Source organism: Pteropus alecto, unplaced genomic scaffold (genome assembly GCF_000325575.1).
Source record: "Pteropus alecto unplaced genomic scaffold, ASM32557v1 scaffold15, whole genome shotgun sequence".
NCBI lineage: Eukaryota > Metazoa > Chordata > Mammalia > Chiroptera > Pteropodidae > Pteropus > Pteropus alecto.
Genome location: NW_006436286.1, coordinates 2697842 through 2725300, shown reverse-complemented (window position 1 = coordinate 2725300; position 27459 = coordinate 2697842). Strand labels below are relative to the sequence as shown.

The 27459-nt window shown below is 37.6% G+C and overlaps 1 protein-coding gene across 1 annotated transcript in view; it reads left to right on the top strand.

Annotated features, from left to right (window-relative positions):
• LOC102884742 (ATP-binding cassette sub-family A member 3) overlaps window positions 1-25624 on the top strand; it is an 84451-nt gene extending 58827 nt beyond the window's left edge. Inside the window, exons 21-30 of the mRNA XM_025047284.1 lie at window positions 257-473; window positions 4037-4207; window positions 10236-10414; window positions 11970-12095; window positions 12298-12492; window positions 21509-21696; window positions 22345-22515; window positions 22629-22819; window positions 25112-25185; window positions 25499-25624. Coding sequence (XP_024903052.1) covers window positions 257-473; window positions 4037-4207; window positions 10236-10414; window positions 11970-12095; window positions 12298-12492; window positions 21509-21696; window positions 22345-22515; window positions 22629-22819; window positions 25112-25185; window positions 25499-25624 — 1638 coding nt within the window. The remainder of the gene's footprint in view (window positions 1-256; window positions 474-4036; window positions 4208-10235; window positions 10415-11969; window positions 12096-12297; window positions 12493-21508; window positions 21697-22344; window positions 22516-22628; window positions 22820-25111; window positions 25186-25498) is intronic.
• Window positions 25625-27459: the final 1835 nt, after the last annotated feature.

Genomic DNA, 27459 nt, shown 5'->3' with positions numbered 1-27459 from the left:
TATGAATTTTAAAAAAATCTGTTTCAAGTACAAAAAAAAGGAATTATAGTGCTTCTGCTCTCTGGACTTCTTCTGGTGAAGAAGAGATGGCTAACGCTTTTTTTTTTTTTTTTTTAAGGCCAAATGATTTAACTAATGAATACTTCTAAGCTAAATAAAGATAGGACTTGCCATTTCCTTGTCTAAACGTTCTGGCTTGAATTATTTCTGCACTTATGCTTCACTTGCCTTTATCTCTGCATCGTCTGTGTTTCAGGGAGTGTTCAAATACTGCCAACTGGATTTATTTCTCACAGAGTACCACTTTCTGGACACGATGCTGATCTTCACGCTGTACGGCTGGTCCGCCATTCCCCTCATGTACCTGCTCAGCTTCCTGTTCACTAAAAGTACTTCCGCCTACATCAAACTTGTGCTGTTCAACTACCTCTCTGGCATTTTCAGTCTCCTCATAGATAGCATATTCGAATTTGGTAAGTGTAAGGGCCTCACAACGTGCCTCCTTCCCCAGAATGCAGCAGTTAATAAATGAGTAAGAATGGGCCAAGGATATTAGTAGACAACTAAGTTCCGGGTTTGGGAGAAAATCCTGAACTGGCTGTGAGTCAATAAAATGATTTTGAGTGCCTGTGAGACCCCAGGCATTGTGCTAGAGCTGGGACCTTCATGCCAGAGTGACGGAGCTGAACTCGCTGTACAGGTCCTTTGACACAGAAGTTTCCCGTCGTTCACCTCACCGCCGCTAGCTCTGCCACATGACTTAGGGAGTCTGTTTCAGACAGGATTTTGGAAATTTTAGGAGCATTTGTCCCTGAGACTCATTTGTCAGAGAAAGAGACAGAAAGTGAGAATGAATAAGAACCAAAGAGCAGCTTCCTCGAGAAGAGGGGCAGGCCTCCAGAAGTTAGCATCGATTGTATCTCAAATCCATTAGACCTCAATGACCTTGACCAGCGTTCTCCCTTGATGCCGCGGCACTTGGTCGTGAGGCGATGAAAAGGAGCCGTGGAGAGAATCTTGAGTTGTTGGGTGAGGCCGCAGTCCTGCTCGGGGAAGGCTTGTGCTGTGGTTCCTCTTCCCTAGTTTAATGAAAAAGCCAAAGGATCTGAGCGTCCGAACAAGATTTGCCAGAAAGGGGAGAAACTCTCAATGCGCCTGACATGCTTACACCTAGGCCAGTCTCCCTTCCTTTCTGGGCTGCTTTCTGCGGTGTTCTTATGTTTGTATCTCTTCCCTTCCCTTCTCTGACTTCGAGACCTGCAAAGACGGTCACTAAATTGACCCTTGTTATACATAGAGTTCTTCAAAGTGCCACCGTATCACTCCGTGGGCGCATCACCCCATCTCGCGAGTTTGAAGGGCCCGAAGCACTTCATCACCCGTCACCGTCGCCAGGCTCCCCAGGGGCAGGCTCCCTTGGCCCCAGCCCTCGTAAATCAATGAATACTTCGCATGAGTGAGACCTAAGCCTCTGGTAGCAGACAGAAAAAGAACTTGTAAGAGAGTCACCTTAGCTCTCATTCTCAAAGGGATTCCCAAATTCCAGAAAGCGGGTATCTCTGTACTTCGCACAGCGCTCTGAAGAGAAATATCGTTATACAGGGAAGATTCACCCGAAAGCACTTGCGTTTGTGAGCCCTGACCTAGGCTGAAATCATCATTTAAGGAGCTAGAGAGGATTAGAAGTAGCAGGATGGGGAGGAATATGTCACAGAGTCATGTAGGATGAGAACCAAAAAAAAAAAAAGCCAGTAGATTTGGCAGTTAGAATGTCAAAGGAGACTTCCACTTTTCAGCAGCAGGACAAACACTGGGTGTGCTCCTCTGCCAAAAACAGAGAACTGAGAAGAAAGTGTGGGATGGGCAGAGGCCGACGGTAAAGAGAAAGTGCGTGTCCTTGAAGGTAAGTCAGCACTAAAGGTAGCTTGGACCTGAGGTTATTGACAGGATCTGGCGACCTTAATTTTACACGTTCATAAGTTATGAGGAGCACAGAGGGCAGAATCAAAAGCACCGAAGTACCTACAACAAAGGGTTAGCAGCTTCCTATAAGGGTGAACGAAATTTACCCAGCACCGCAATAGGACACAAAGGAAATTTACAAAGATTGAATTTGGCCCTGATATAAAGAATAGTAGTTTACCTTTGGAATTTGTAACCAGGTGAGAGTTCTCCCGTAGGTTTGTTTCCTGATATCATCCTCCCTATGTAAGCCAAAAAACATAACCTGATTGTCTATTTTAATAACCCCAAGTTGAGTGCCCCCAGGTGAGTGGCAAATGTATACACACTTCCCAGACTTCAAAGTATTCCCACAGTTATCTAGAGAACTTGAGATCAGGTTAAAAGAACAAAGATCAAAGAAAATGAAAGAAACAAAGCTTAAAAGCAAGTGTTGGCAGAAACCGCAAACTGCAGAATCAGAATGAGACCTGCAAAATTTAAGATTTGGAGATTTTTTAAAACAATATAAAACATGTATTTTTAAGATATTTAAATAATAACAGGGCCTCGGGTATATGAGCAAATAATACAATACATAATAATAGAGCATTTATGTGACACATGCATGTAATGTACTATATATACATATATTGCATATATATGGACGTTATACATATAGAGAATAAGTAGATTTGAAAAAGATCCATCTAGAGTATTGAAAAATGAAAAGAATAATAATTTAAATTAAGAACTTAATAGATAATAGAAGAGGGAAAAGTCGTGTTAGAAATACAGTGGCTGAGAATTCCCAGAATTGTAGAAAGTCAGAAATCTTGAATTTCAAAAAGCCCACTGAATCACTTTTAAAAATTCCTCACCCAAACATCGTCATGAAACTTCAGAACGCCAATGCTAAAAAGATCTCTGAAGCAGGGGAAAAGTTAAGTAGGCATGTTTAAATATCCGGGGTGACCACTGAAGGAATATTTTTAAAGTATAATTTCTAAAACACAGTAGATGAGCAATGAAGAAGAAGGAGGAAAAAACTCAATCACATCCAAAAGACAAGAGAATGGAGGTAAAAATGCAATAGAGAGAGAATAAATCGCAAAGTAACGTGATGATAATTAGCCCAAATATATCAGTAATCAAAATAAATAGCAACAAAACAGGCTCAAATAACAAATATCGCTATTTTTGATCACATTCCCACCCCCCAATTCTAGCATTATGCTGTTTATAGGAGACACTATTAAAAAAAGATACAGAAAGTACAAGAATGGAAAAAGATATCGAACAAATATTAACGAAAAATAAAACTCGAGTGGCTATATCGATATCAGAAAAAAACATTCTTTAAGATAAAGTACCACTAGAGATAAAGAGGCTTACTATGTGATAGATTCAGTCGCACATGAACTTGTAACAATTACAAAATTTTACTTACCTAGTGATCTAGGCGTCAATTCAGTCAAAATTTCCAGAGCTACTCGAAATAGTAGGCAAACCATACAGCATCATAAAAGGAGATTTTGGCATACCTCGCTTGTAACTAGTGGATTAAGCAGGGGCAATCAATAAATGACATTTATCGAACAGTACAATTAATAAACTTGAGTTAATGGGTATATAGAGAATGTAGAATCCCAAATACTTTTTTAAACACACATGGAGTCTTTAAAAAAACTGACCAGATGATACACTGGCAAACCAGCATGGCCACTGTCGCGGTAAGTGTACAGTAATCCAGCACACAGAGGCTCTACAAAAAAGACCTGTTTCCTCCAAGAAGTTTTGAGCTGAGGGTAGTGGTAACTGCCCCAAACCAGATGATGACAAACACATCTGCAAACTGGGGCCCTCCATCGTTTTCACTCCCTGCGGAGCCTCTCTGACGCATTACTGGGAATGTCACACAAACAATCGAAGGGCCCCATCGGTCCCCGTCTGAAAGGCCTGCAGACTCGTCACTGGGCTTTCTCAGTGTTTCTCAGTTGTCTGGTTTTTGATTCCCTGAGCTTGGTTTGGTCATAAATTGGAGGCATTTTGTTCATTTCCTCTAATGAAACCTAATCTTATCATCTTTTTTTAGAAATGTCACATAGCGTGTCAAATGCCACCAGAACCTTCATACTTAAAGTATTGCTGGTCTTTCCCAATTACAACCTGGCGAAGTGCATCACCTACTATACTACTTACTACCAGATGAAGAAACAGTGCTCCATTATAAAAGATACTGCCTTCTTAAGTTGTGATAAACAGAGTAAGTACCTTGGGAGTCCCCGTGTGTCCAGGGAATCCATCCCAGGCTCAGCCCGTGACACACACAGGGAGGGAGTCAGGACACGTGCTCAGCACCGAAGTCATTTTATAAGACTAGGGAAAAACCTTTGTAAATATAAAACAGCCTCAAAGGCAGACCCCAAATAAGTTGAAAGCAGTCAGCAGACAGAGAGCTTAGGGCCGCCAATAATCAACCGCCTAGTAACATGACCTACGTTATTTTAAATCTTCACACCCTCAGGCGATTTGTTTTTACACTCATTTTTGAGGGAACTTGACTGTGCCCTGTGTCACACAGCTCTCATGGTCCAGAGCTGGGAGTCAAAGCTTATGTTCTTCCGTTGCATTATTCACATCTTGTACGGCAAAGACCTCCAGGTGAAGGAAGGGATGCAGTTCATTGCCCCGTGTCTGATATAGTAGCTGGTACTAGAGGAACTCACCTGTTTTTTTAATAAATAGGTAAAGATTAGGGTCTAATGATTTGGGAGATAAGGAGCAGTACATAACCTTAGAAATCCCTAATTGTGGCACCGTATCATTTATTAGATAATTCTGAAATATCTTATCTCGGTGAGAGTGGGCAGAGCGAGAAGGGAGGAGCGCTCGTAAGCCAGCTCCTGCGGACAGCAATAGCCGTGAGCTCAGAAGGAAGCTCGGTACTCAAACAGCCGTGAACTGCATGACAATAAACTCCAGGGAGTGGAGCCAGCAGGGAAAAAATAGAAAAGAAACATTTCATGTAAAATCTAGCGACATGAAAAGTCATGATATTATTGAGTCTCTACAGACTATTTTTGTACAGCAGTGTAGGAAGGTTGCAATTTTTTCATATCCTTTCCAACGATTGTGATTTTCCTTTTTATTATAACCTTCCTGGTGGTGCGAAGTCGAATCTCGTTGTTTCGACTGCATTTCTCTAATGACCAGTGATGTTGAGCATCTTCACATGTGCCCGTGGTCCATTCGTACATCTTTGTAGAAATATCTGTTCAAATTCTTTGCTTGTTTTTTAAACTGGGCTATTTGTCTTTACATATTCAGGAAACGAGACCCTTCTACAATATATAATTTGGAAATATGTTCACCTATTCTGTGGGCTGCCTTTTTACTTCTTTGCTAGCGTCCAGTTTATCGGTTGTTTCTTTGATTTCTTGTACACCTTAGGTGTCATATCAAAGAAATTATTGCTTAATCAAAGGCCACAGAGGAGTACTCAATGTTTTTTCCTAAGAGGTTTATGGTTTTAGCTGTTATATTTAGGTCTTGGATCCATGTTTAGTTGATTTTTGTGTATGGTTTGAGATGAGGTTCTGACTTGATTCTTTTGCATATGGATATCCAGTGGTTCCAGCACCATTTGTTGAAAAGACTATTTCCCATTTAATTGCCTTAGCACTCCTATTGAAATCCCTTGACCTTAGAAATCTGGGTTTATTTATAGACTCTTAATTGTATTTCATTTATCTTTCTGCCTATCCTTATTCCAGTACCAGCCTCGTCTTGACTACCTTAGCTTTGTAGTAGGTTTTGAGATAGGAACTTGGCTATATCTTGATACTTTGCAATTCCATATACGTTTAAAATCGGCACATCTATTAGGATTTTTATTGAGATCGATTTAATTCTATAGAACAATTTTGAAAGATATATCTACGGTTTTTGGTTTTACAGCTTGTAAACTTGGTACATTCCTTTGCTTATTTGGTTCCGGCCTTCCATTTATTTACTTAGGTCTTCTTTATTTGTATTTAATACTGTTTAATAGTTACTGGTTTAGAGATATTGAAATTACATTGTTAGCCTTATTCCTACACATTTTTTGATGCTATCCTAGATAGTATCACTTTTCAAAGTGTCATTTTTTTTTACCATCTGTTGCCATTACAGAGAAATATAGTTAAAAGAATTCATTTTTATACTGAAATTATATTATCAATTTTAATAATTTTATGGGTAGATTGTTTTTCATTTTCCAAGAGTACATTCACAGTAGCTGCTAACAGTGTATTTTTTTTTTCCAATTCATATACATTTATTTCTTGTTCTTGACTCACTCTTTTGTTGAGGACATAGAGTTCAAATCGAGCCAAGGTGGCGATAGCAGATACCCAGTTGGTTCCAGCTTTGGAGTGAACGTTGTTCACCGAGGCAAGCTGTGAGCCCTATTTCACATGGCTTTTGTGGGTCAAGGCTGTCATTCAAAGGAGTCTTAGTTCCTGGGATTAAGGGATTCCTTTCTATCCTGTGTCTGGTAAGAGTTCAATTTTTAAAAATATTTTAACATTTTTTAACATTTTAACATTTTTTTAATTGAAGAAATAATTAAAATTTTTTCCTCCCTCCTCCCCCGCTCCCCTCTGGTAACCACTAAGTCCATTGTCCATGTCCACGAGTCTCCGTTTGTTTGTCCTGTTCATTTGTTGCTTTTAGGTTTATATCCCACCTATAAGCGATATCATGTGGTTTTCAACTTTTTCTGTCTGGCTTATTCTGCTTAGTATGATTATCTCGAGGTCCATCCATGTTGTTGCAAATGGCAGTATTTCATGTCTTCTTACGACTGAGTAATATTCCATTGTGTATATGTACCACAGCTTCTTTAGCCAATCATCTATCGTAGGACACTTCGGTTGCTTCCATGTCCTGGCCACTGTGAATAATGCTGCTATGAACATCGGTATGCAAATATCTTTACAGATACGAGTTTTCAAGTGTTTGGGGTAAATATCCAAAAGAGGGATTGCTGGATCATATGGTAAATCAATTTTTAGTTTTTTGAGGAACCTCCATACTATTTTCCATAGTGGCTGTAATAATTGTTCAATTTTATCAGATGCTTTTTACTGCTTCTGTTGAGATGGGCCAATGTTTTCCTTCTTTGTTCTACTGAATTACATATTTATTCTGTTGAATTACATGGTGAATTATTAATTATGTTGTAAATTAAATTTATAATGTTAAATAGTAAAATAAATGATAAAGTCTATGGTACATAGAGATTGTTCTTTGGAGAGATTTTAAATTATTGATCATGTTTCTTTAAGAAAGATAGGATTATTTGGGTAGCCTATTAATAATTTGGGAAGAGGAAATAATAGAGTTTGTATAGGATTGTTTCATTTTAACTAAATTTTCAAATTTATTGGATTAAATTTGTTCCTATTATGGTATTTTTATCATCTATAAATCCTATAGTGATAGCCCCATTTTCATTCATAATATTTCTCGTTTTCCACATGTATTTTTTCTTCATCAGTCTTGCCAGAAGTTTATCGATTATGTTAGTGTTTTTAAAACACAAGGTTTCTCATTCATTCATTGTTTTTATTATATGTTTGTTTCTTAACATCGATTTTTCTTATTTTCATTCCATATTCTTCTTCATTTTGGAGGATTAATTTTCCAACATCGTGAGTTTTTCAATCATTTGCCGTCAGCCTGTCTTCTTCTGATAACTAGGATATATCTCAGTGGGCTTTGGAAGGTTTGTGTTTTTCTTGCTTAGATCCTCTGAACTTCTTGCCTCTGTGATTTGATGTCTCAATACTTTTGGAAAAGTCTCGTCTTGGGAAGGCAACACTTCTGAGAAGAAGAGCAACTTGGAAGGCATAATTATCCCTTGGAAGCTTGACGTGTAAAAAGAAGGAAAAAATAGCCTAAGTTAAGGGTACTGGAGAAAGAAAGGTTTTCAGGAGATCGTAAAACTATATCCCCACCACCACCACCTTAGCAGAATGATGTTAATTAAAGAAATTATATTTCACCTTACCAACAAAAATAACTTTCATACAGTAAGCCACCAAGTAATCATCCCAAACCCATCATCACTACCCCATAAAATTATTGTTTTGATGTCCACGAAAATTTACAACAGAGATAGCCAACTGTCATCCGAAGCTAGTATGACGTCCAACATATAAAAATATAAGCAACAAAAATGAGAAAATAGTTTTTTAAATATCACAGAGGCAAATTAATTAAAAATATACATATGGCGGGCTGAGATGTGGGGACCAAATACGGCTAAACATTAACATCGTTGATGCTAGGTGGGGGGAATGGTCTTTATTATACTATTATTTCAATTTCACTTTATTTTTGAAAATTTTTTAAATGACAGCATAGAAGGAAAACAATCTAAAAGCTGCATAGAGTATTGTACTATTTCTATAAAGTTTAAATTTTAAAATTAAACAAAATATTATTCACTAAAATGTATATATATAATGGTCTGTTTGCATTTAAATAAAATAGAAATTCAGAACACAATTCATCATAGTGGTTACCTGTGGAAGATGGAAAAATAAAGAAGTAAATAAGTAATAACAAATTATTTGTAAAATTTTAATTTGGGGGCTGGGTTCATAGATTCTATTATGATATTAGGTTTAAAATTTATACATATGTAGTATATAATCTTCTATTTGAATTAAGGATTTTAAAAATAATTCTAAAGTATGAGGAATGGAAAAGGTGGGATAATACTAGATATGACAGTCTACTCGAATCTAAAAGAATCCCTTGATAAATTATTAGACTTTATAAGAATTTAATGTGATTGATGAATGCAAAATAAACGCAAACATAACATTCGATTGCATTTCTGTGTGTCAGCTACAAACATTTATAAAATATAATTCTTCATAAAGTGTTCAATCGCCAAAGCTAGAACAATTTGAGCAACAAAATAACGTGGTTTGGATTGTAACCCAAAGTATAAATTAAATAATGTGTCTATAATAAAATAGACACATTATTTAATTTATACTTTGGGTTACAATCCCAAAGTATAAATTAGAAATGACTAAATAAATAAATGATGAAGAGAAAAATCGCCCATAGGATTCCAAACAATTTCTGGAGATGCTCCATCCTCATGGAGGTGGAGCATAACTTCCCACTCCCCACGTGTGGGATGTACATTATGACTTCCTTCTAAAGTTTATAGAGTATGGAAAGGGACTGAAAGGAGTAACTTTACAGCAGAGAAAGCCGACAGACATAACCCTAGGTGATCAAGGTCAACGTCAACTATGATGAGTCATATTGATAGTATGAACCCCTTTTTTCGATACAATAAAAATGGTACTTGACCTCTGTGACCTTCCTCCCAAAGCCCACAACCTCAGTCTAATCATGAAAAAAAAAATCAGACATCCCAATAGAGGATTATCCTACAAAATGCCTAACCAGTATGTCAGTGTCATCAAAAATAAGGAAAATTTGAGAAACTGTCACAGCCAAGAGGTTCCTAGGGAGACATGATTACTAAAAATGTAGTGTTCTAGATTGGATCATGGAACAAAAAAAGAATGTCACGTTTTTAAAAAACCTAGGAAATCTGAATAAATCATGGATTTTATTTAATGACAATGGATTAATGTTTGTTTATTAATTCTAACATGTACCATATCAATGTATATTGTTAATAATAACAGAAGCTGGTTGCAGGGTATATGGATTTCTCTGTCCTCTCTTCTGTGAACTCAATTTTTTTTGTAATTCTAAAACCATTCTAAAATATATTTTTTAAAAAAGGAAGGAGCATTTATAGTTCTCTTATAACAGGAATCCTCTGCTTTTTACTCAGCTTTTCAAGAAAGTTCAAAAAGCATCAGCTAATGTCCATTTTTACCTTTTTAAAAGCATATATGTTATCTTTTACAAGAGTATTTGCACTTTAATACTTTCTTTTAAATATCGATTTAAGATTTCACATTTCTGAAAGGATTTGGGCATGTTTTACATGGCATGCAGTAATTTTTGGACATCAATAAATATGCTACTAATCATAGGCTTATTTGATGACCATATATTATATTCAAGAGGCTGGGCCTTCAAAATTTATTGTACAAATGGTATTTGTGTAGCAGAACTATCACTTCTCACATTCTAAATACTTTGTCTCAATATAGCCTAACATAATAAGATATCTCTCTCTCTCTCTCTCTCTCTCTCTCTCTCTCTTCTCTCTCTCTCTCTCTCTCTCTCTCTGTCATTCTCAGATACCACAAAGAGTGTTTATTCTTTGGAGGAGAAAATGATTGGAAAGTATATGATTATGATGAGTATCATAGGTTTTACTTGCCTTCTCCTGGCTTTCTTTTGGGAGTCAATTTTGTGGAAACTAAGGACGTTTTTCAATCGATACGTTTACTTTGGTATCTATAAGACATTCAAGAAGGTGAGTAATTAAGCATGGACCTTAAGAATAATGCTAAGAAAATGGATATTAGGCCTGAAAAGCATGTAGCTACATATGACTACCTCAGTTCCTGGAGAAAAGAAAACTCTATGTCCACAGAAATATATTTTCTTAAATAAAATATTAAGGTATAATTTACCTACAATAAACTGCATTCATTTTGTTGATCACTTTAAAGAACCAAATTTTATTAATTCGTCTATTGATTTGTTCTCTTATTGACTATTTTCCCTTTCATTCATTGATTTTTTTTGGTCTTTATTTTTATAATTTTTTCCTTCTACTTACTCTTGGTTTACTTCTCTCTTTTGTTCTAATTTCTTTATGCGAAGCCTGAAGCCGTAGCTTTTAGGTCTTTCCTCTTTTCCAATATAAACATTCGATGCTAAACACGTCCCTGTACGCAGTGTTCTCTCTAGCTGCCTGAAAATAATGATTCCTCCTATTTTTATTACCATTCAAATGTTCAAAGTATTTTCTAATTTCTCTTTTTGATTTCTCTGTATGATTTCTCTTTTTGAAGCATGATTTATAAAGGCTTTAAATGGTTATTATTTAAATAATCATTGCAGATTTCGTTGAGGGACAGGCCCATTATCTCCTCACATTGCCATTCTGTTAGTCTTAAATTTTTCTGTATGAAGTCACAGCCATTTATTTCTCTCTCCCTCATAAAAGAAAGACTTAATCCCTCTTTAGCTGTTCAATGTTGAACATACTGTGATAGGACTAAATCACACTTGATTGACCTCAGTTGTGGCTTCAGTTTTCCATGAGGTGTCCAATTCTGGAAAAAACTTCAGGCTAGCTAATCCTCATTTCTTAATCTGTGGAAATAAAAAATCAATCTGTTCTGAAGTGATTGGATAAAATGATCTTTAAAATTATGCCAAATTTCTGTTCTGACATCTCGAGATCAGTTTCCTGATGATACTTGGTCTAATCAAGATTATAAAAAAAAAAAAAAGCAAAACAAAACACAATTTTACCTTATAATATTTATTTTGAAAATATGGACTATATGGTTCAGGGAGTTTCTTAGGAAAAGTCTAGTTAAGTCTTGTTTATTTTCTAAGCTCCCATTGCAGTTTAATCTTGACAAAGTGTATTTATTATTACAAAGTTTATGACTGTTTTTCAGAGTTCCCCATCTTCTTTAAATGGCTTCCTTCTTCCTTCATAAGGGTCTAAGTGATAAAAACTATTTATCCCAATACTTTGAATTCTGTCTTTTAAAGATTTATAGTACACATAGTAGCACGTTAATTCACACTATTTCTAGCATAGGAAATAACTTTGCCTTCTTCCCTCGTCCTCACCCTCAATCTACTGATGAACTATTGATTATTCAAACACTTAGTCAAGATGCACATGAGGTGTTGAGCCCATATCCAGAAATTGCTTGAGTTGACTCAAACTTCCTGTTTTGACATCTTTGAGATCATCTTCCAGTTTAGCTTTTACGAAGCCATGCAGTCTCTAGACCTGACATTGAAGGGCTCCCACATCTGTGATTCTTGTCTCAAAAATGCAGAAAGACCTGTCCAAGGAATTATCTGGAGAATCTGAAGATGAAGATGTAGAGAACGAACGAAAGAGAATCCTGGAGCAGCCTCGGGCGTCGCTCAGCTCCACGGTGCTTATCAAGGAGCTCACGAAGGTAACGTCCACCAGACAGGCGTGGTCTCACGCCTCCCCAGAGCATGTCATGCTGTCTGTCCAGGGTCCCCCATCATTCTTTGGGACTGAAGAGTATTCTCCCCATTCCAAGACAGCTCCTGTGAGACAGGGGGCCGAGGCGTTTCCTGTATCTGACCTACAGATATTCTTTACTCTCTTGCGTTTCTCGTATTTTTTTTTAGATCTATTTCAGGTGTCCAGTCATTCTGGCCGTGAGAAATATCTCCACCGCAATCCAATGCGGGGACTGTTTTGGACTGCTTGGGTTCAACGGGGCCGGAAAGACCACCACCTTCCAAATGCTGACGGGGGAGGAGACCGCTACCTCCGGGGAGGTGTTCCTCGATGGCTTTAACATCACCAAAGATCTTCAGAAGGTAAGACGCTATCGCAGTCTTAGGATGAGAAGCACGAGGACTCAAGGCGCCGATGATGGGCAGATGGCTGAAGGTAACAGACAGGAATCAGGGCATTGATACTGGGGACTTGGTAGATTCTGGAGAGAGAAATGCATTTTTGAAGAGAGATAACGAGGCAATTCGAGCAGAATGTAACACAAGAGTGTTTTTCGTGGATTCTTTGTAAAAGGCAGATTCTCTCAACAGTGCATCTAACATATGCCAGACAAAGTACTATACGGAAGGAAAGACTTCAGCAGGCGACAACCTGCAATGTAGTTGCAGCTGAAGCCTTGATTCATCTTAGGGCGCTGCCTGTGGATGGCCTTTCCCAGCAGCCCCACGTTGAGACAAGGTAGCAGGCCTTTGTATCCAGCAAAGCCAGTCATTGGCTGTATGTGCCACCAAGGGAGAAAGGCATGACTGGGAAAGACACTTAAGTGGGGAGAAACATTCAAGAAGGAAATGATAATGGTCAAAAGGGTCAGATTTCAAGAAGTCTCAGGCACTGAGCAGCGTCCGTTATCTTTAGCAGCTAGAACTCATTCGGTGAAGCTGGCAAGAGCTGTCACAACAGGGTTAGTGAGTGGAGGTGATGGGAGCCCAGGGTGCAGTTCTTTCCTCTTCGGGTTCATTGAACACCGTCATCGGGAAATCTAGCAGGTGGGGATGGGGGAGCTGCGGGCTGTAGGATAAACGGTAGCTACAAATTTGCATCATATTTTGAAAAATAGTTATCTGTGACGCAAAGGGAAGAATTAGAATTTACCGAATTGAGAGAAGGAGGCAGGAGATGTTTTGTACATTGAACAACTTGGTCGCGTTTATACTAGACAGGAAGTAGAAGGAAGAAGTGACACATGGTGAAAGAAGGTGAGGAGGTCCTGCGGGTGGAAGGGATGAGTGGGGTCTCCCTAAATATCCTCATCCAACCCACTTGGGGGCTGTAGGGTTGTGGAACCAGTCGCTTGACCGTGAGAAATGAAAACACGAAAAAGGATGAAATGAAGATGGCGCCAAAGAGAAAAAGCTAAATTGGGAACCAAAGAGAGAGTCTCTCTGTCACATTTAAAAAGTGTCAAATTTAAAAAGAGACCAGGCGAACAGGCAAATATGAGCCTCTTGTAATGACTAATTCAGTTAAGTCCGAGGAAGCGTTTTCAGGCCTCGGGGAATGTCTCCCACTCGGCTGTTCTGAAACATGATACATGGTGATCTTTTCATTCTCTCAGGCCTTAGAAATGTTTTAAACATTGTCCATTTTGTTGTAGTAAAAATTACATGACATAAAAATTACCATTTTAAACATTTCTGGATGTGCAATTCATTGGCGTTCAGTACACGTTATTGTGCAACCTTCACCACTGTCCAGCTCTAGAACTTTTTTATTATCCCAAAACGGAAACCTGGACCTGTTAAACAGTAACTCTCCATCCCTTCTCCATCCCTGGTAACTACTGTTCTATTTTCTGTCTCTATGAATTTGACTGTTCTACGTATCTCATATCCGTGGAATCATGTAATATTTGTCCTTTTTTGTCTGACTTAGTTCACCTAGCATACTGCCTTCACGGTTCACCTATGTGTCAGGATTTTATGCCATTTTAAGGCTGAATGATATTCCATTATATGTGTATACCACGCCGTGTTTATCCATTTATCCATTAAGCAGTGATCCCCAACCTTTTTGGCACCGGGGACCAGGGCTCCTATGAGAGTCCGCTGGCCGATGATCTGAGGTGGAGCTGAGGCGGTGATGCTGGTGCTGGGGAGTGACTGCAGATACAGATGAAGCTTCCTCTCCTGTTGTGCCACCTGGTTCCAGAGAGGCCATGGACTGGTACTGGTCCGTTGCCCGGGGTTGGGGACCCCTGCTAATGGATATTGGGGTTGTTTCCACATTTTGGCAATTGTGAATAACGCGTCTCTTAAATCGGTGTACAAATATCTGTTTGAGCCCCTGCTTTCAATTATTTGGGGGCACATCCCTAAAAGTGGATTTTAATTCGTTTAATGCTTTTAAACATTTTATTTATTTATTTATCTATTTATCTATCTATTTATTTGTTTGTTTGTTTGTTTGTTTAACATTTGATTTATTTTCCCCCTGTTTGATTTTTTGAGGAAGTGCCATACTGTATTCCATAATGGCTGCACCATTTTACATTTCTGCCAGCAATTCATAAGACTTCCAGTTTCTCCACATCATCGCTAGCACTGTTATTTTCTATTTTATCTACAATAGCCATCCTAATGGGTGCGAAGTAGTATGTCCTTGTTGGATTTACATTTCTCATAATGATTTTGATGTTGAGCATCTTTTCACGTGCTTATTGGCCATTTGTGTATTTTGGAGAACTGCCCTTTCAAGTCCTTAGCACACTTTTAAATTGTGTTGTTCAGTTTTTGTTGTTGGAAGAGTTCTTTATGGAATCTATATAATTATCTCTCATCATATATGTGATTTGAAAATATTTTCTCTCATTCTGTTGGTTGCCTTGCCAATATCCTTTGATGTGGAAAATTTAAAAATTTTGATGAAATACAATTTATGTACTTTTTCTTTTCTTACTTATACTTTTGATTTCATAGTCTCAAAATCATTGCCAAATCCAATGTCACAACCTTCTATGTTTTCTTCAAAGACTTTTATAGCTTTAGTATTTACTTTTAAGTCTTTGGTCCATTTTGCGTTAATTTTTGTGTATAGTGTAAGGTAAGGGTCAAAATTCATTCTTTGCATGTGAATATCTAGTTGTCCTAGCACCATTGGTTGAAAGACTGTTAACTATTGAATGGGCTTGGCACTCTTGTTGAAAATCATTTGACCATTTTTGCAAGGATGTGTTTATGAGCCGTCCTGTCTCGTCGTTCCATGTGCCCATCTTTATGCCACTGTTCTGATTTCTGTAGCTTTTTAGCAAGTTTCGAGAGCAGGAAGTCTGAGTCCTCCAACTTTGTTCTTCTTTTCGGAGAGTGTATTGGCTAATCATGGACTCGAACTTCAATATGAATTTTAGAATGAACCCACCCTATGTTTCCCATTTATGCAAAAAATCATTAGGATTTTGACAAAGATTGCATTGACTCTGTAGATAATTTTTTGGTAATTCTGACATCTTAATAATATTAAGTCTCTTAATCCATGTACATAGGATAATGTTTTGTAGTTTTCAGTGAATATGTCTTTTGATTCCTTGGTTAAGTCTATTTCCAAGTATTTTATTTATTTATGTTTGATGCTATTGTACATTGCATTTTTTAAATTTCCTTTTTGGATTATTCATTGTTAATGTATAGAAATGTAACTGATTTTTGCACATTGATTTTACATCTCGTAACTGCTGAATTTCTCTGTTCTAACTGGTTTTGTGCGTCTTGTAAATCAACTGAATTTCTCTATTAGTTCTAACTGGTTTTGTGCGTCTGTGTGTGTGCTCTTCAGGGTTTCCTACCTATGGGATCATAGGACCTGTGAACAACGATCGTTTTACTTCCTTCTTTCTAATTTGGATGTTTTTAATTTCTTTTTCTCGACAAATTACTGTGGATAGAATTTTCAACACTCTGTTGAACAGAAGTAATAAGAGCAGGCATCCTTGTCTGGTTCTTGGTCTTTGGAGGATGGCCTTCAGTCTCTCACCGCTGTGTATGATGTTAGCTATGGATTTTTTAATATGGCCTTTATTACGGTAAGGAAGCGTCCTTTTATGGTGCTGGGACAAATGCAGTTAGGACAACTAGATATTCACATGCTAAGAATAAATTTTGACCCTGACCTAGTTGGTTGTATGTTTTCATCATGGAAGCACGTTAAATTTTGTCAAATGCGTTTTCTTCATCAATTAAGTGGATCATTCATTTTGTTAATGTTGTGTATTAGCTTGATTGATTTTCACATATTAAACTATCCTCACATTCCAGGAATAAATCCCACTTTGTCGTGGTATATAACCCTTTTAATATGCTGCCAAATTACAGTTTTTAGTATTATATTATATTATATTATATTTTTGTATCAATATTCACAAGGGATATTGGTCTATGGTTTCCTTTTCATGTCTTTTATGGCTTTGGCAGTAGGGTGACTCTCGCATAAAAAGAAAATGAGTTAGGACTTGTCCTTCATTTTTAATTTGTTGGAAGAGCTTAAGAAAGGTTGGCGTGAATTCTTCTTGAACCGACCGGTGAAATCATCTTACCCAGGACTTGTCTTTGTTGGGAGGTTTGTGATCAGCGATTCAAGCCCCTTACCAGCTAGCGGTCTTTTCAAATTTTCTATTTATTCATGATTCGGTCTCAGTATGTTGTGTCTCTAGGAATTGTCCCGTTTCATCTACGTTATCCAAATTATTGCTGTGCAACTGTTCATGGCAGTCTCTGTAACCTTTATAGTTCTATAAAATCAGTAGTAATGTTCCCACTTTATTTCTGGTTTTAATAAATAGTATCTTCCCTTTTTTTTCTTAGGCAATCTAGTAAAGTTTGTTAATTTTGTTGATCTTTTCCAGGTACCAGCTTTTAGTTTTGTTGATTTTCTCTATTGTTTTTCTATTTTCTGTTTTATTTATCTTTAATCTTTATTATTTCCTTCTTTCTGCTAGCTTTAGGTTTAGGATGTTCTTCTTTTTCTACTCTCATTTTTAAAATATATTTTATTTTTCAATTATACTTGACATACAATATTATATTAGCTTCAGGTGTACAACATAGCAATTAGACATTTATATAACTTACAAAGTGATCACCCCAATAAAACTAGTACCCATCTGATACCATACGCAGTTATTACAATATTACTGACTATATTCCCTGGGCTGTAGTTTATATCCCCATGACTGTAACTACCAATTTGTACTTCTTAACCCTTCCCCGTTTCCTTCCCCCTCCCCCACCAATCCTTCCTCCTACCTGGGAGCCATCAAAATTTTCAATTGCCATACCTCATTTCATGTGCTGTTGCATAAAGTGGGACCACTGGTCCAATGCTGAATACTGGTGGTAATAATGGATTTTTTTTTTCTGCCTTTGAAAGAAATTCTCCTAAATTTCTACTACTGTATATTATATTTGGTAGCTACACTTTATCAGTTTAAGAAAATTCATTTCTGTGCCTACTTTGCTACAAGCTTATAGCATCTTAGTGTTGGATTTTATCGTGTGCATTCTTTGTATTATATGAAAATATTAATTAGTTATTCTCTTTTAATTCATCACTGTCTATTATTAGTAAATTCTTTTGTGAATTATTAATTAATTTCAATGTAAACTACCATGTTGACTTTTTTCACCACATATTAGTTTCACTTATTTTTGAACATTTTGAACATTATATGAATATAATTATACTGTGTACTTCTTTCTGGCTTCTTTAAGCCAATATTATGTTGTGAGCTTCATTCATATTGTCACTTATAGAGGTAGTTTGTTCATTTATATTGCTGTATAACATTTAATTATATGAATCTGAAAAATATACTTACCTACTCCAAGTTTGAGGGACATTTGTATTGATTCTGAGTTTTAGTTGTATTAATAGTGCCCTAATGACTGCTTAACATGACTTTTGGTGCAAATATATACACATTTCTGCTAGATATATTCTTACATATATAATTACTGGACCTTAAAGTATATGCATATTCTACTTTAGTCAATACTGCTGAATAGTTTTACAATATGATTTGTACCAATTTCCTCTCCTGACAGCCGTTTATGACAGTTTCCATCATTCTACATCCTGGTCAATATTTTGTGTTGACAGTCTTTTAGATTTTTTTATCTTGGATGTTGTGTTGCAAGTTAGTAGTTTCCATTTTTTTGATAATGTATGAAGTTGAATATATCATCAAATATTTATTGGAAACTTAGATATTCACATATTTTGCCCATTTTTCTATTGGGTTGCCTGTCTTTCAGTTATCAATTTTTAATTAAATTTATTGAGATGACATTGGTTAATAAAATTACATAGGTTTCTTTTAGTAATTATTCAAAGACATTCTTTTTGTATTTTTCTTTTGACAAAGAAAATTTTAAAAATTTTAATGCAGTCTGTTTTTTCTCTATGTTTATTGTTTTTGGGTCCTTTTAAGAACTCCTTACCTACCCTGGATTTAAATTAAACATTAAATTTCCTTTGTTCCTATTTATAATTTAATTGCATTACCTTTTACATTTAAATCTATAATTCATCGGCATACTATTCAATAAGGGTCAAGATTCTGTTTTTTTTTTGTTGTTAACATATAGATAGCCAAATGACCCAGCACATTTTGTTGAAAGACTGTCCTTGCTCCAACTTCTCTGCACTATCAGGTTATCAGCTTTCAAGTATTGCTTAAATATGTGTCAGTTTCTGGACTGTGCTCTTTTTATAGGTCTATTCGTTCATCTTTGACCCACTGTCATACTTTCTTAATTATGATAGTCATAAAAAGTCATTATATTTTAGAGTGAAAACTTTGTTCTTCGATGTTACCTTGGTTATTCTTGAACTTTTAAAATTACAGATGAATCAAGGAATTATCTTTGCATACAAATGCAAGAATTTTGAGTTGGATTCCAGAAGATTGACATGTTTATAGTAAATATATCTTTCCATGTATTTCGTTCTCAATAAATGTCTCAGAATAATAGTTTTATAGTTGCGCATCGATGTGACATTAATAAGAGAATTCAGCTTATCTTATGGGTATAAGATGAAGAAATTATATTTTATACAATTTATTTCAATATTTTTATGTTTTAATATTAAATGACTTTATTTTTATTACTACTTGATGGTCTATAGAAGTACAGCTGATTTTTAAATACTGAATTTGTATTCAGTATTTAAAATTGTAATTTCTCTTAATTCTAACATTTATTTATGTTATATAAGAATCTTTACTTATGCAATCGTGAAGGCTGCAGATAATGAGGATTTGTTTTCCTTTCTAACCCTATGCTTTTTTTTTTCTTTCCTTACTGCAAAGGCTAGAACCTCTGCTCAGCATCGAAGAGAAATGGCAATTGCAAATGTTTTCTCCCTCTCGGTCTCAGGAAAACTTTTTATTATTCATGTTTTATTTTCTTTCTATCAATACCTTTAATTCACCTTCACTGGCAAAAGTTTTTTTTACTGTGTATAGAATTTGAGGTTTCTGATTACATTTCTTTAGCAGATTAATATGTTGTTTAATTATCATCTAGCTTCCATCACTACTTTTGAGAAATTAGCTGTCAGTCTGATAGTCTATATAAAAAATATTTTTTTCCTGTGGCTGCTTTAAAATTTTTCCCTTTGTCTTACATAGCTTCGATGTGAAGTACCTAGATATGGATCTTTAAATTTTCGTTCTCTTGGAATTTATTGACATTCTTGAATTTATCAGTATTTTAAATTGGTCCTGGATCATTTTCACTTATTAATTTTTCAAGTTTTCTCCTGTTCTGGTCTTTCTGTCCTGTTACAATTCTAGTTATCTAGTTGCATTTCCAGTCTATCATCCTTATCTCTCAGTATTGCTCTTATAGTTCCCTTTTTTTAATTTTGTGCTGAATTCTGGGTACATTCTTATGACCAGTCTTCAGCAGGTTAAATTTTTCCATTGTGACTAAATTGCTGTCAAACTCAATCACAGAAATTGTAATATAACTTTTTTTGTTTGTTTGTTTTTAGATGATATATGTGGTTCATTTCTAAAAGTCTGTATGACTTTATACTTTTCTCTTTCATCAAGATATTTTTAAGCTTTTAAAATTTATTTAAACACAGTAATTAACTGTTTTCTCATCTGATCTACTAACCTTAATACCTGAAGTCATTACAAATATGTTTTTGGTGAGTATTGTTTCTGCTAACAGCATTCATGTTAGTTTTTTTCTTGTTTGCTGAGTTATCTATGCATGTAGCTTATTTACTTTAAAAAAATTATATGGAAGAATAATTTCGTACCCAGAATAAAGAAGGGGTTTAGTTGATTTCTGCTAAGAGTCTAGGGGCATTAATAGTCCAAGATCATTGTAAAGTAATTAATAAAACCCCAGAGAAAAAATACACATTTAAATTAATTATTTAAAATAATTGTAATTATTTTTAATTTTTAATTAATTTCAATAAACTGATATTCATACCTTTTTCTCTGGGTGCCTAGAAAACAAATCCACAAAAGGATTGCTTAATTGATAAAGCAAAACTCATTGAATTCTCCTGTTAGTCGGAGTGGGAAAAGGCTTTGCTTCTGGTTCAGCCTTACTGTGAAACAAGGTCTACACATGACTGTGCAAGAACAACCATGCTGGCCATGCCCCCTTGGAATTTCTTATTAATGAGGCGAGCATCTTGTATCCTAATACTCCTCCAAATTCAGTGGGCTGTGGAGTTTTATTTCCAACCTCTTCATCCCCAAGATTATTAAAACTGAATTGGGGAATCTATAATTCCAATTTATTACAATAGATCCAAGTGGCCATAATTTTGTAGCCTTTAGAAAAAAATTTTTCAGCCAAAAGATGAAACACTGCCATTTGCTACAACATGGATGGATCTTGAGGTAATCATGCTAAGCAAAATAAGTCAGACAGAAAAAACTGAAAACCATATGATTTCACTCATATGTGGGATATAAAACTAAAAGCACAACCAAACATGACAAACAAACAGAGACTCATGGACACAGACTGTGGATTAGTGGTTACCCAAGGGAAGGGGGAGGAGGAGGGAGGTAGATAGGGATAAAAGGGGTCAAATATATGGTGAAGGGAGGAAATCTAACTTTGGGTGGTGAACACACAATGCGATATATATACGACATACTGTTGAATGGTACACTTGAAATTTATTTGATTTTATTTGAAAAAAATATTAATGTAACCCCAATTGTTTTTAATAAAAAAAAAAGAAAAGAAAAATTTTGGGTAGTACTATTAGAAGCATGGTCTTCTATCTTATTCAAGCGTGCTCAGTGGGACAGATGACGTGGGTCCTTATTAAGGCAATTTTTGTAATCAGGTGAAGTCAAGAATTGGCTATTGTCCTCAAACTGATGCCTTGCTGGAATACATGACTGGTCGCGAAATAATGATCATGTATGCCAGATTATGGGGAATCTCTGAGTCCCAGATTCAGCTGTATGTGAACAATTGGTTGAATTCACTGCAACTGGAACCCCATGCTGACAAGATTATCAGAACCTACAGGTGAGTCATTACGCCGATCTTTTGTTGCTGCTGCTAATGTTGTGGTGCTTCTCCATGTTTCTGATGTTTGAAATACCTGCCCACGGCTCCACCTAACTCCCTCTGTCACATGGTTATTTAGTTGTGAAACTGTATAATGAGTCGCTAGGTTAAAATGCAGTCATACAACAGATCTACATGGTCCCACGCCTTTCCTTTGTAGAGAGGAAACTCAAAATCCTAGTTATGTTTGAACTGTAGCCTCTGAATCTCAAAGGGGACCATCATATTCTTCCTAGAGTCTATATGGTTCTTTGTTTTCCAAGAAAGAAGGGATGTAGACCTTTAAATTAGGGTGGGATTTCTGTACCTGGGAAATCATGACACCCTAAAAACTAGTAAGTAAATGCCACTGATGACGCTGCCAAAATCGGTTACATAAAAACGTATATCCTCTATATTTCAAACGAAAAAGTAATTGATATATCCACCTGTACTGGAGCCTGCTACCTTGTTGACGTCACATGTAATCAGCATTACAGATGTCCATGTTAAGTGTCTGCTGAGACTTTCAGCATTTGAGATGTTTGTGCCAATGTTATCCTGTAAGTAAATAATTTGTGTATCTTCCCCTTTCCCTATATTCTCTCTCCTTCTATGATCATGAAGTGGAGGATGCAAACGTAGGTTGAGTACTGCTATTGCCCTAATGGGAAAACCCACAGTCATTTTGCTGGATGAGCCATCAACTGGCATGGACCCAGTAGCCCGCCACCTGCTCTGGGGTGCTGTGACACGGGCACGTGAAAGTGGCAAAGCCATTATTATAACCTCCCACAGGTGTGACTCATTGGGAGGGTTGGAAGAGGGTTGGCAAGCACTGTTTGAATTATAGAAGGTCTGCCGAAAGAGCGTGCTTTATTTTACATTGTTCTTTTATCTTATTTTGCTAGAATAGAGGAATGTGATGCCTTCTGTACCAGGCTGGCCATCATGGTAAAGGGAAAGTTCATGTGCTTGGGCAGCCCTCAGCACCTCAAGAACAAGTTTGGCAATATTTACACCCTAAAGATCAAGGTCAAGATTGATACACAAGAGCATAAATTAGATGATTTAAAATTTTTCATCACAATTACATTCCCAGGTAAATTGGGCTGGGCTAACCTTATTCAAGACATATCAAGTCATGTTTGCTATCTCACTGTGCATGTGGTTTATGTCTGCAATAACTGCTTCCTATAGATTATTGACTTTTATTGACTTCCACACCGAATTCCTTTTGGGACCCTTCTTTCTACAACTTCTTATGCCTGGTTATGGTAAGAAGTTTTACACACACACACACACACACACACACACACACACACACGAGTCACACTAAGCTTCTGTATCACTTTAATAAGGCAGATTTGGATTTCTCCATGTAAATTATATCCCCAAAGTCATAATTACTATTATAATTCTCAAGTATTTTCACATATTATCCAGGTGAAGTTTTAAGGCTTTTATCCTCCAGCTAAGCATGTAACTCTGGTCTTTTGGACTCAGCCAGGACATGGTGTTACAATGCAAACAAGAACCACAGAGCTTTTCTCTCCTTTTGAGAATAGATCTGCTTCAGTATGCTAAAATCAGTAAGCGCCTCTCTGCGTATCTGCTACAATACCAGAGACAGAAATTATTTGTCCCTTACCTCTCTTTCCTAAACATAAAGCCAGGGGCATGGCAAGGCTTTTAATAGTTCTGGTTTTTCATCTTAGTTTCCAATTTGGTAGGCTGACCAAAATATCACAAAAGTTCCCATTGTGTGTCAGGCTGAGGAGTTGGAAGTTTATCTCCAGGCAATGGAAAATAACATGATCAGTTACACCGTAAGAAAGGAGGTCAGAAAATAGATGAGAAATGGATAGTAGAGCAGATGTGGAAAGCAGATGTGTGGGAAAATAATTCCTCAGTGTTGGTCATGGTGGTTATGATGTGCCTTTGGCCATGCAGATGGAAATGTCCTTTAAGAGGTTCAACATTCACTTACGCATTCATTCGGCAAATATTTTTGAGTACTTATTGTATCAGTTCTATTTCATGTGGCCCCTAAATTACCACAAAGAGAAGCTATGACCAAAACTCCTTTACTGTGAGCTGTCCTAGCCACCTGCTCTATTGAAGGAGGAACACTAAGCACTAACCCAAGACCCGGCCTTGAAAACGTGGACACAGAAGGTCTCCTTTAACGGGGATATGGGTTAGAGACACTCCAAGGTGGTGGTTGCCCAGGCCTTATGCACAATATTTTTAAACAAGTAGCTCTTCAAACATGACGGAATCAAAAAGGAATGGATATGAAACCTATACCCAAATATTGATGTTTAAAGAGAAGAAACAAATCCTATGAGCAAAAGACATCCAGAATGTCTACTTTAAAGAGGACTTACTAAAGTAATCATAAAACAAATTGTGGACTATTTATACACCAGATTGTAATTTAGAAAGGCAAGTGAATATATAGATACAATCTACATATGTACAGCTAGATGCATTGACATTAATTAATCTTACAAACATTGAATGAAAGAAGCCAAAAGAAAAGAATATATGCCAGGTGATTCCATTCACAGAAAGTTCAAAAGTAGGAAAACTCCGCCTAGATTTTTAAGGGTATGTGCATAGGTTGGGTGGTTTCACCAGTATTCGCTTTGAATAATTCACTAAGCTCTCTGTTTGAAACATTTCGCATTAAAAAAAGAGCTTTACATTATCATGGAGGCAATACATGCGTTAAAATTCATATTAAGAAAATCCATACATCGTTATGAACATGTATTTATTTTTTTTACTTTAACACATTTTAATCCCAGTTAATTCAATCCGCAGTCTGCAAACATGCGTTAACTGTAAACACATCGGTTTGTTCTAAATTAGAAATGGGTTCTTAACTCACCTGTAAAAGACACGAGAACACACTGCCTGACTTGGGGGATGTGTATGTAGGATTTCCTCTCTCACGTGGTCACATGGCATGCAATCGTAGCGAGGAGGCCGTGTCCTGCTCACCTCCCCAGCAGACACACCGTGCACACGCAGACGAAACATCCTCCAGCTCATAGTCTCAGCCCTACGTCCAGGAATAAAGTCTTGTAGTGACATTAGAATTTCGGAAGGCTCTGGTTCCATTCTTTGGCCACGTGAGCTGATGTTTTTTTGAGCGTGCCTGAAAGCCTGCCCTCCATAATTGTTATGAACGTCACTCTTTCATCAGGAATAAATCTGCTGAAACAAATTAACCATGTCATGTACACCGAAGAGAATGAGTTATGTGTTCACATCCTCTTTTGTCATAATGTCGTCTTTGCCATTCTGTTACATAATTAAGCAATACTTTGGCAATTTTAAGTGAAATCTGTAAGATTACTCACCTATCCCATCTTTCCTTTCTTAGGTAGCGAATTAAAACAGGAGAACCAAGGGAACCTTAACTATTACATTCCCAGCAAGGACAATAGCTGGGCAAAGGTGACTGTAGAAACCACGCCCCTCTAACATGACACGTGAAGAGACCGCTAATAGTGGGAAGTATCTGGGATTTAGCTACGTGGAATGTGGGACGGGAACCAGGGGTTCCAGGGGAAGCAGAAGTTAAGTTACTTTCGGCGGCCCCCGGTATTTAATTGCTCGCTCTCAGATGCTCAAGGATCCATTCTGCCTGTTTCCCTCCAGCACTGACAGGGAGTTGGCAGGAGTTGGAGTCGGTGGAGGAGAGGCTCACCCGGGTTGGGGACTGGAGGGGAGGAATACAGGGGCAACCGCTTTCTTGTTGTTGTTGAAGGTGTTCGGAATTTTGGAGGATGCTAAAGACCGATTCGATTTGGAAGATTATTCCATCAGTCAGATAACGCTGGAACAGGTCTTCCTGACCTTTGCTAACCCAGAGAACAAAGAAATGAATGTTTAAAAACAGGTGCCATGAGATTCGGTTCCCACTAGTGACCCTGTGTCTTCTCAACTACACTTGGATACAGAGGGTCATGCCTGTGTACGTATATCTTGGTGTAAATATACTTAAGTAATAAAGAGTCCCCCAGAAGAGAACACAGTCCTTTCTTGGTAGATTTACATGAATGGCCTTGTTCCCAGCATGTGCAAAATCTAAAGACATTTGGCGATATTCATGCTTTCACTCCTAGAAATATGAAAGAACAGCATTAATCAGGTGGGAACAAGGACCTATTCCTGAGTATTCTGAATGTTTGAACCAAAACATCCAGAAATGTTGGTGCCGTTCGATGGGACAGCTTGAAGAGCCTGAGACTTATTTTAAGTTATGGATAAGAGTAGCATTAAGCCTGGAATAAATCATCCTTCCCATGGATACACACACACACACACACAGAGACTGTACACACACATAAACACAGATGTACCAATATTATACCAAAGTAATCTAATTAAAATCAATATCAAAATTTAAGAGGTAAGTTGGGTTATTTCCAAAACTCAAACCAAGATTCTGCATTTGCAAAAGAATCTTTTCAGCGAGAACGTAAAGCGAAAACATTCTTTAAAAATAGTATTTTCCTTCCTATTCTTGCCCATCTCCAATCAAGAAGGAAAGATGGAGAAACGGAGCGCAGAGGGAGACTTTTTTTTGTTTGGGCAGCTGGAGTCCCCCCCTCCCCCCGCCCCCATTAGCGACAGGAGACATCTAATCACCTCATGGGCAGGTGAGCAGACAAGTAGGATGATCCTCGTTGAATTGCAAGATGGAAAGAGTCCATGACGCTGCTCCATTTTGGGATGATTTGCTCAAGGTTTTTATACTCTCAGTTGGATATTGTAATAAGGCGATATCCAGAAGCTATTCTCTGTTGTTTTTAGCTGTAATATAACTTATCTATGAGTTCCATTTCCATACCTGCCACGTATCCATCACTGGCAAATGATTTCAGTAATTGCAAAATTTATTTCCTACGTTGGCCATCTTTAAAAAGGGGGAGAGAAGTAGTTTTACTAAGCTCTCGCATCTAGTCCCCAAGTTGGCTTCTCTGACCTTTTTAAAAATTCCTTTAGTGTGGTAGTCTCTTTCACTGTCCCTCCCCATCCCCCAACTCCCTTCATCTTCCATCAAACAAAAAATGTGTCGGGTCCACTTTATAACAGGGGATTATCTGGGCTCCTATACTGGCAGGCATAGGAGGTAAAGAAGACTCTAAAGAATACCCTAGGACTGAGGGAAAATACTAAGGAAGAAACGAATTTGAAGAGAGGGCGTGGTTTGGGCTCATTGGATGGTGGGCCAGGCCTGTTCCACACCTGCTGAGCCAGCAGGAAATAGCCCTCAGGTACTGGCTGCCTACCTAGGCTGGACACCGGGGACTTGTGGCTGGGGCTGGCAAGCAGGACACTTCTCCAGGTGGCTGGCAGGCTGGTGCTGGGCGACGGCCCTGTGTGACTCATTGGGAAGTCACAGTGGGGCCGGGACGGGGGAGGAGGAGGGGGGGAGTGCCGCGAAGGGCCCCCACTCCTGCCTCTGGCAAGAACGAGAAGGATCTAAAACACCCGAAGCCGGAATGGAAGCCTCTTGTCCGGCCGTGTCCCTCCACACCCTCTGACTCGGCCTGTCAGTATAGGAGCCCAGCTCCTTCCCGCGCCGAGAGGCGAGAACGTGATACCCCGTCAGCGGGTCGGAATTCGGACCCAGGATCCCAACCGTAGCTGCACCCGGGGTGGGGGGTGGGGGCGGGGGTGGCCCAGGGAGCTGCAGCGGCGGACGCGGGCGCAGGAGGCAGG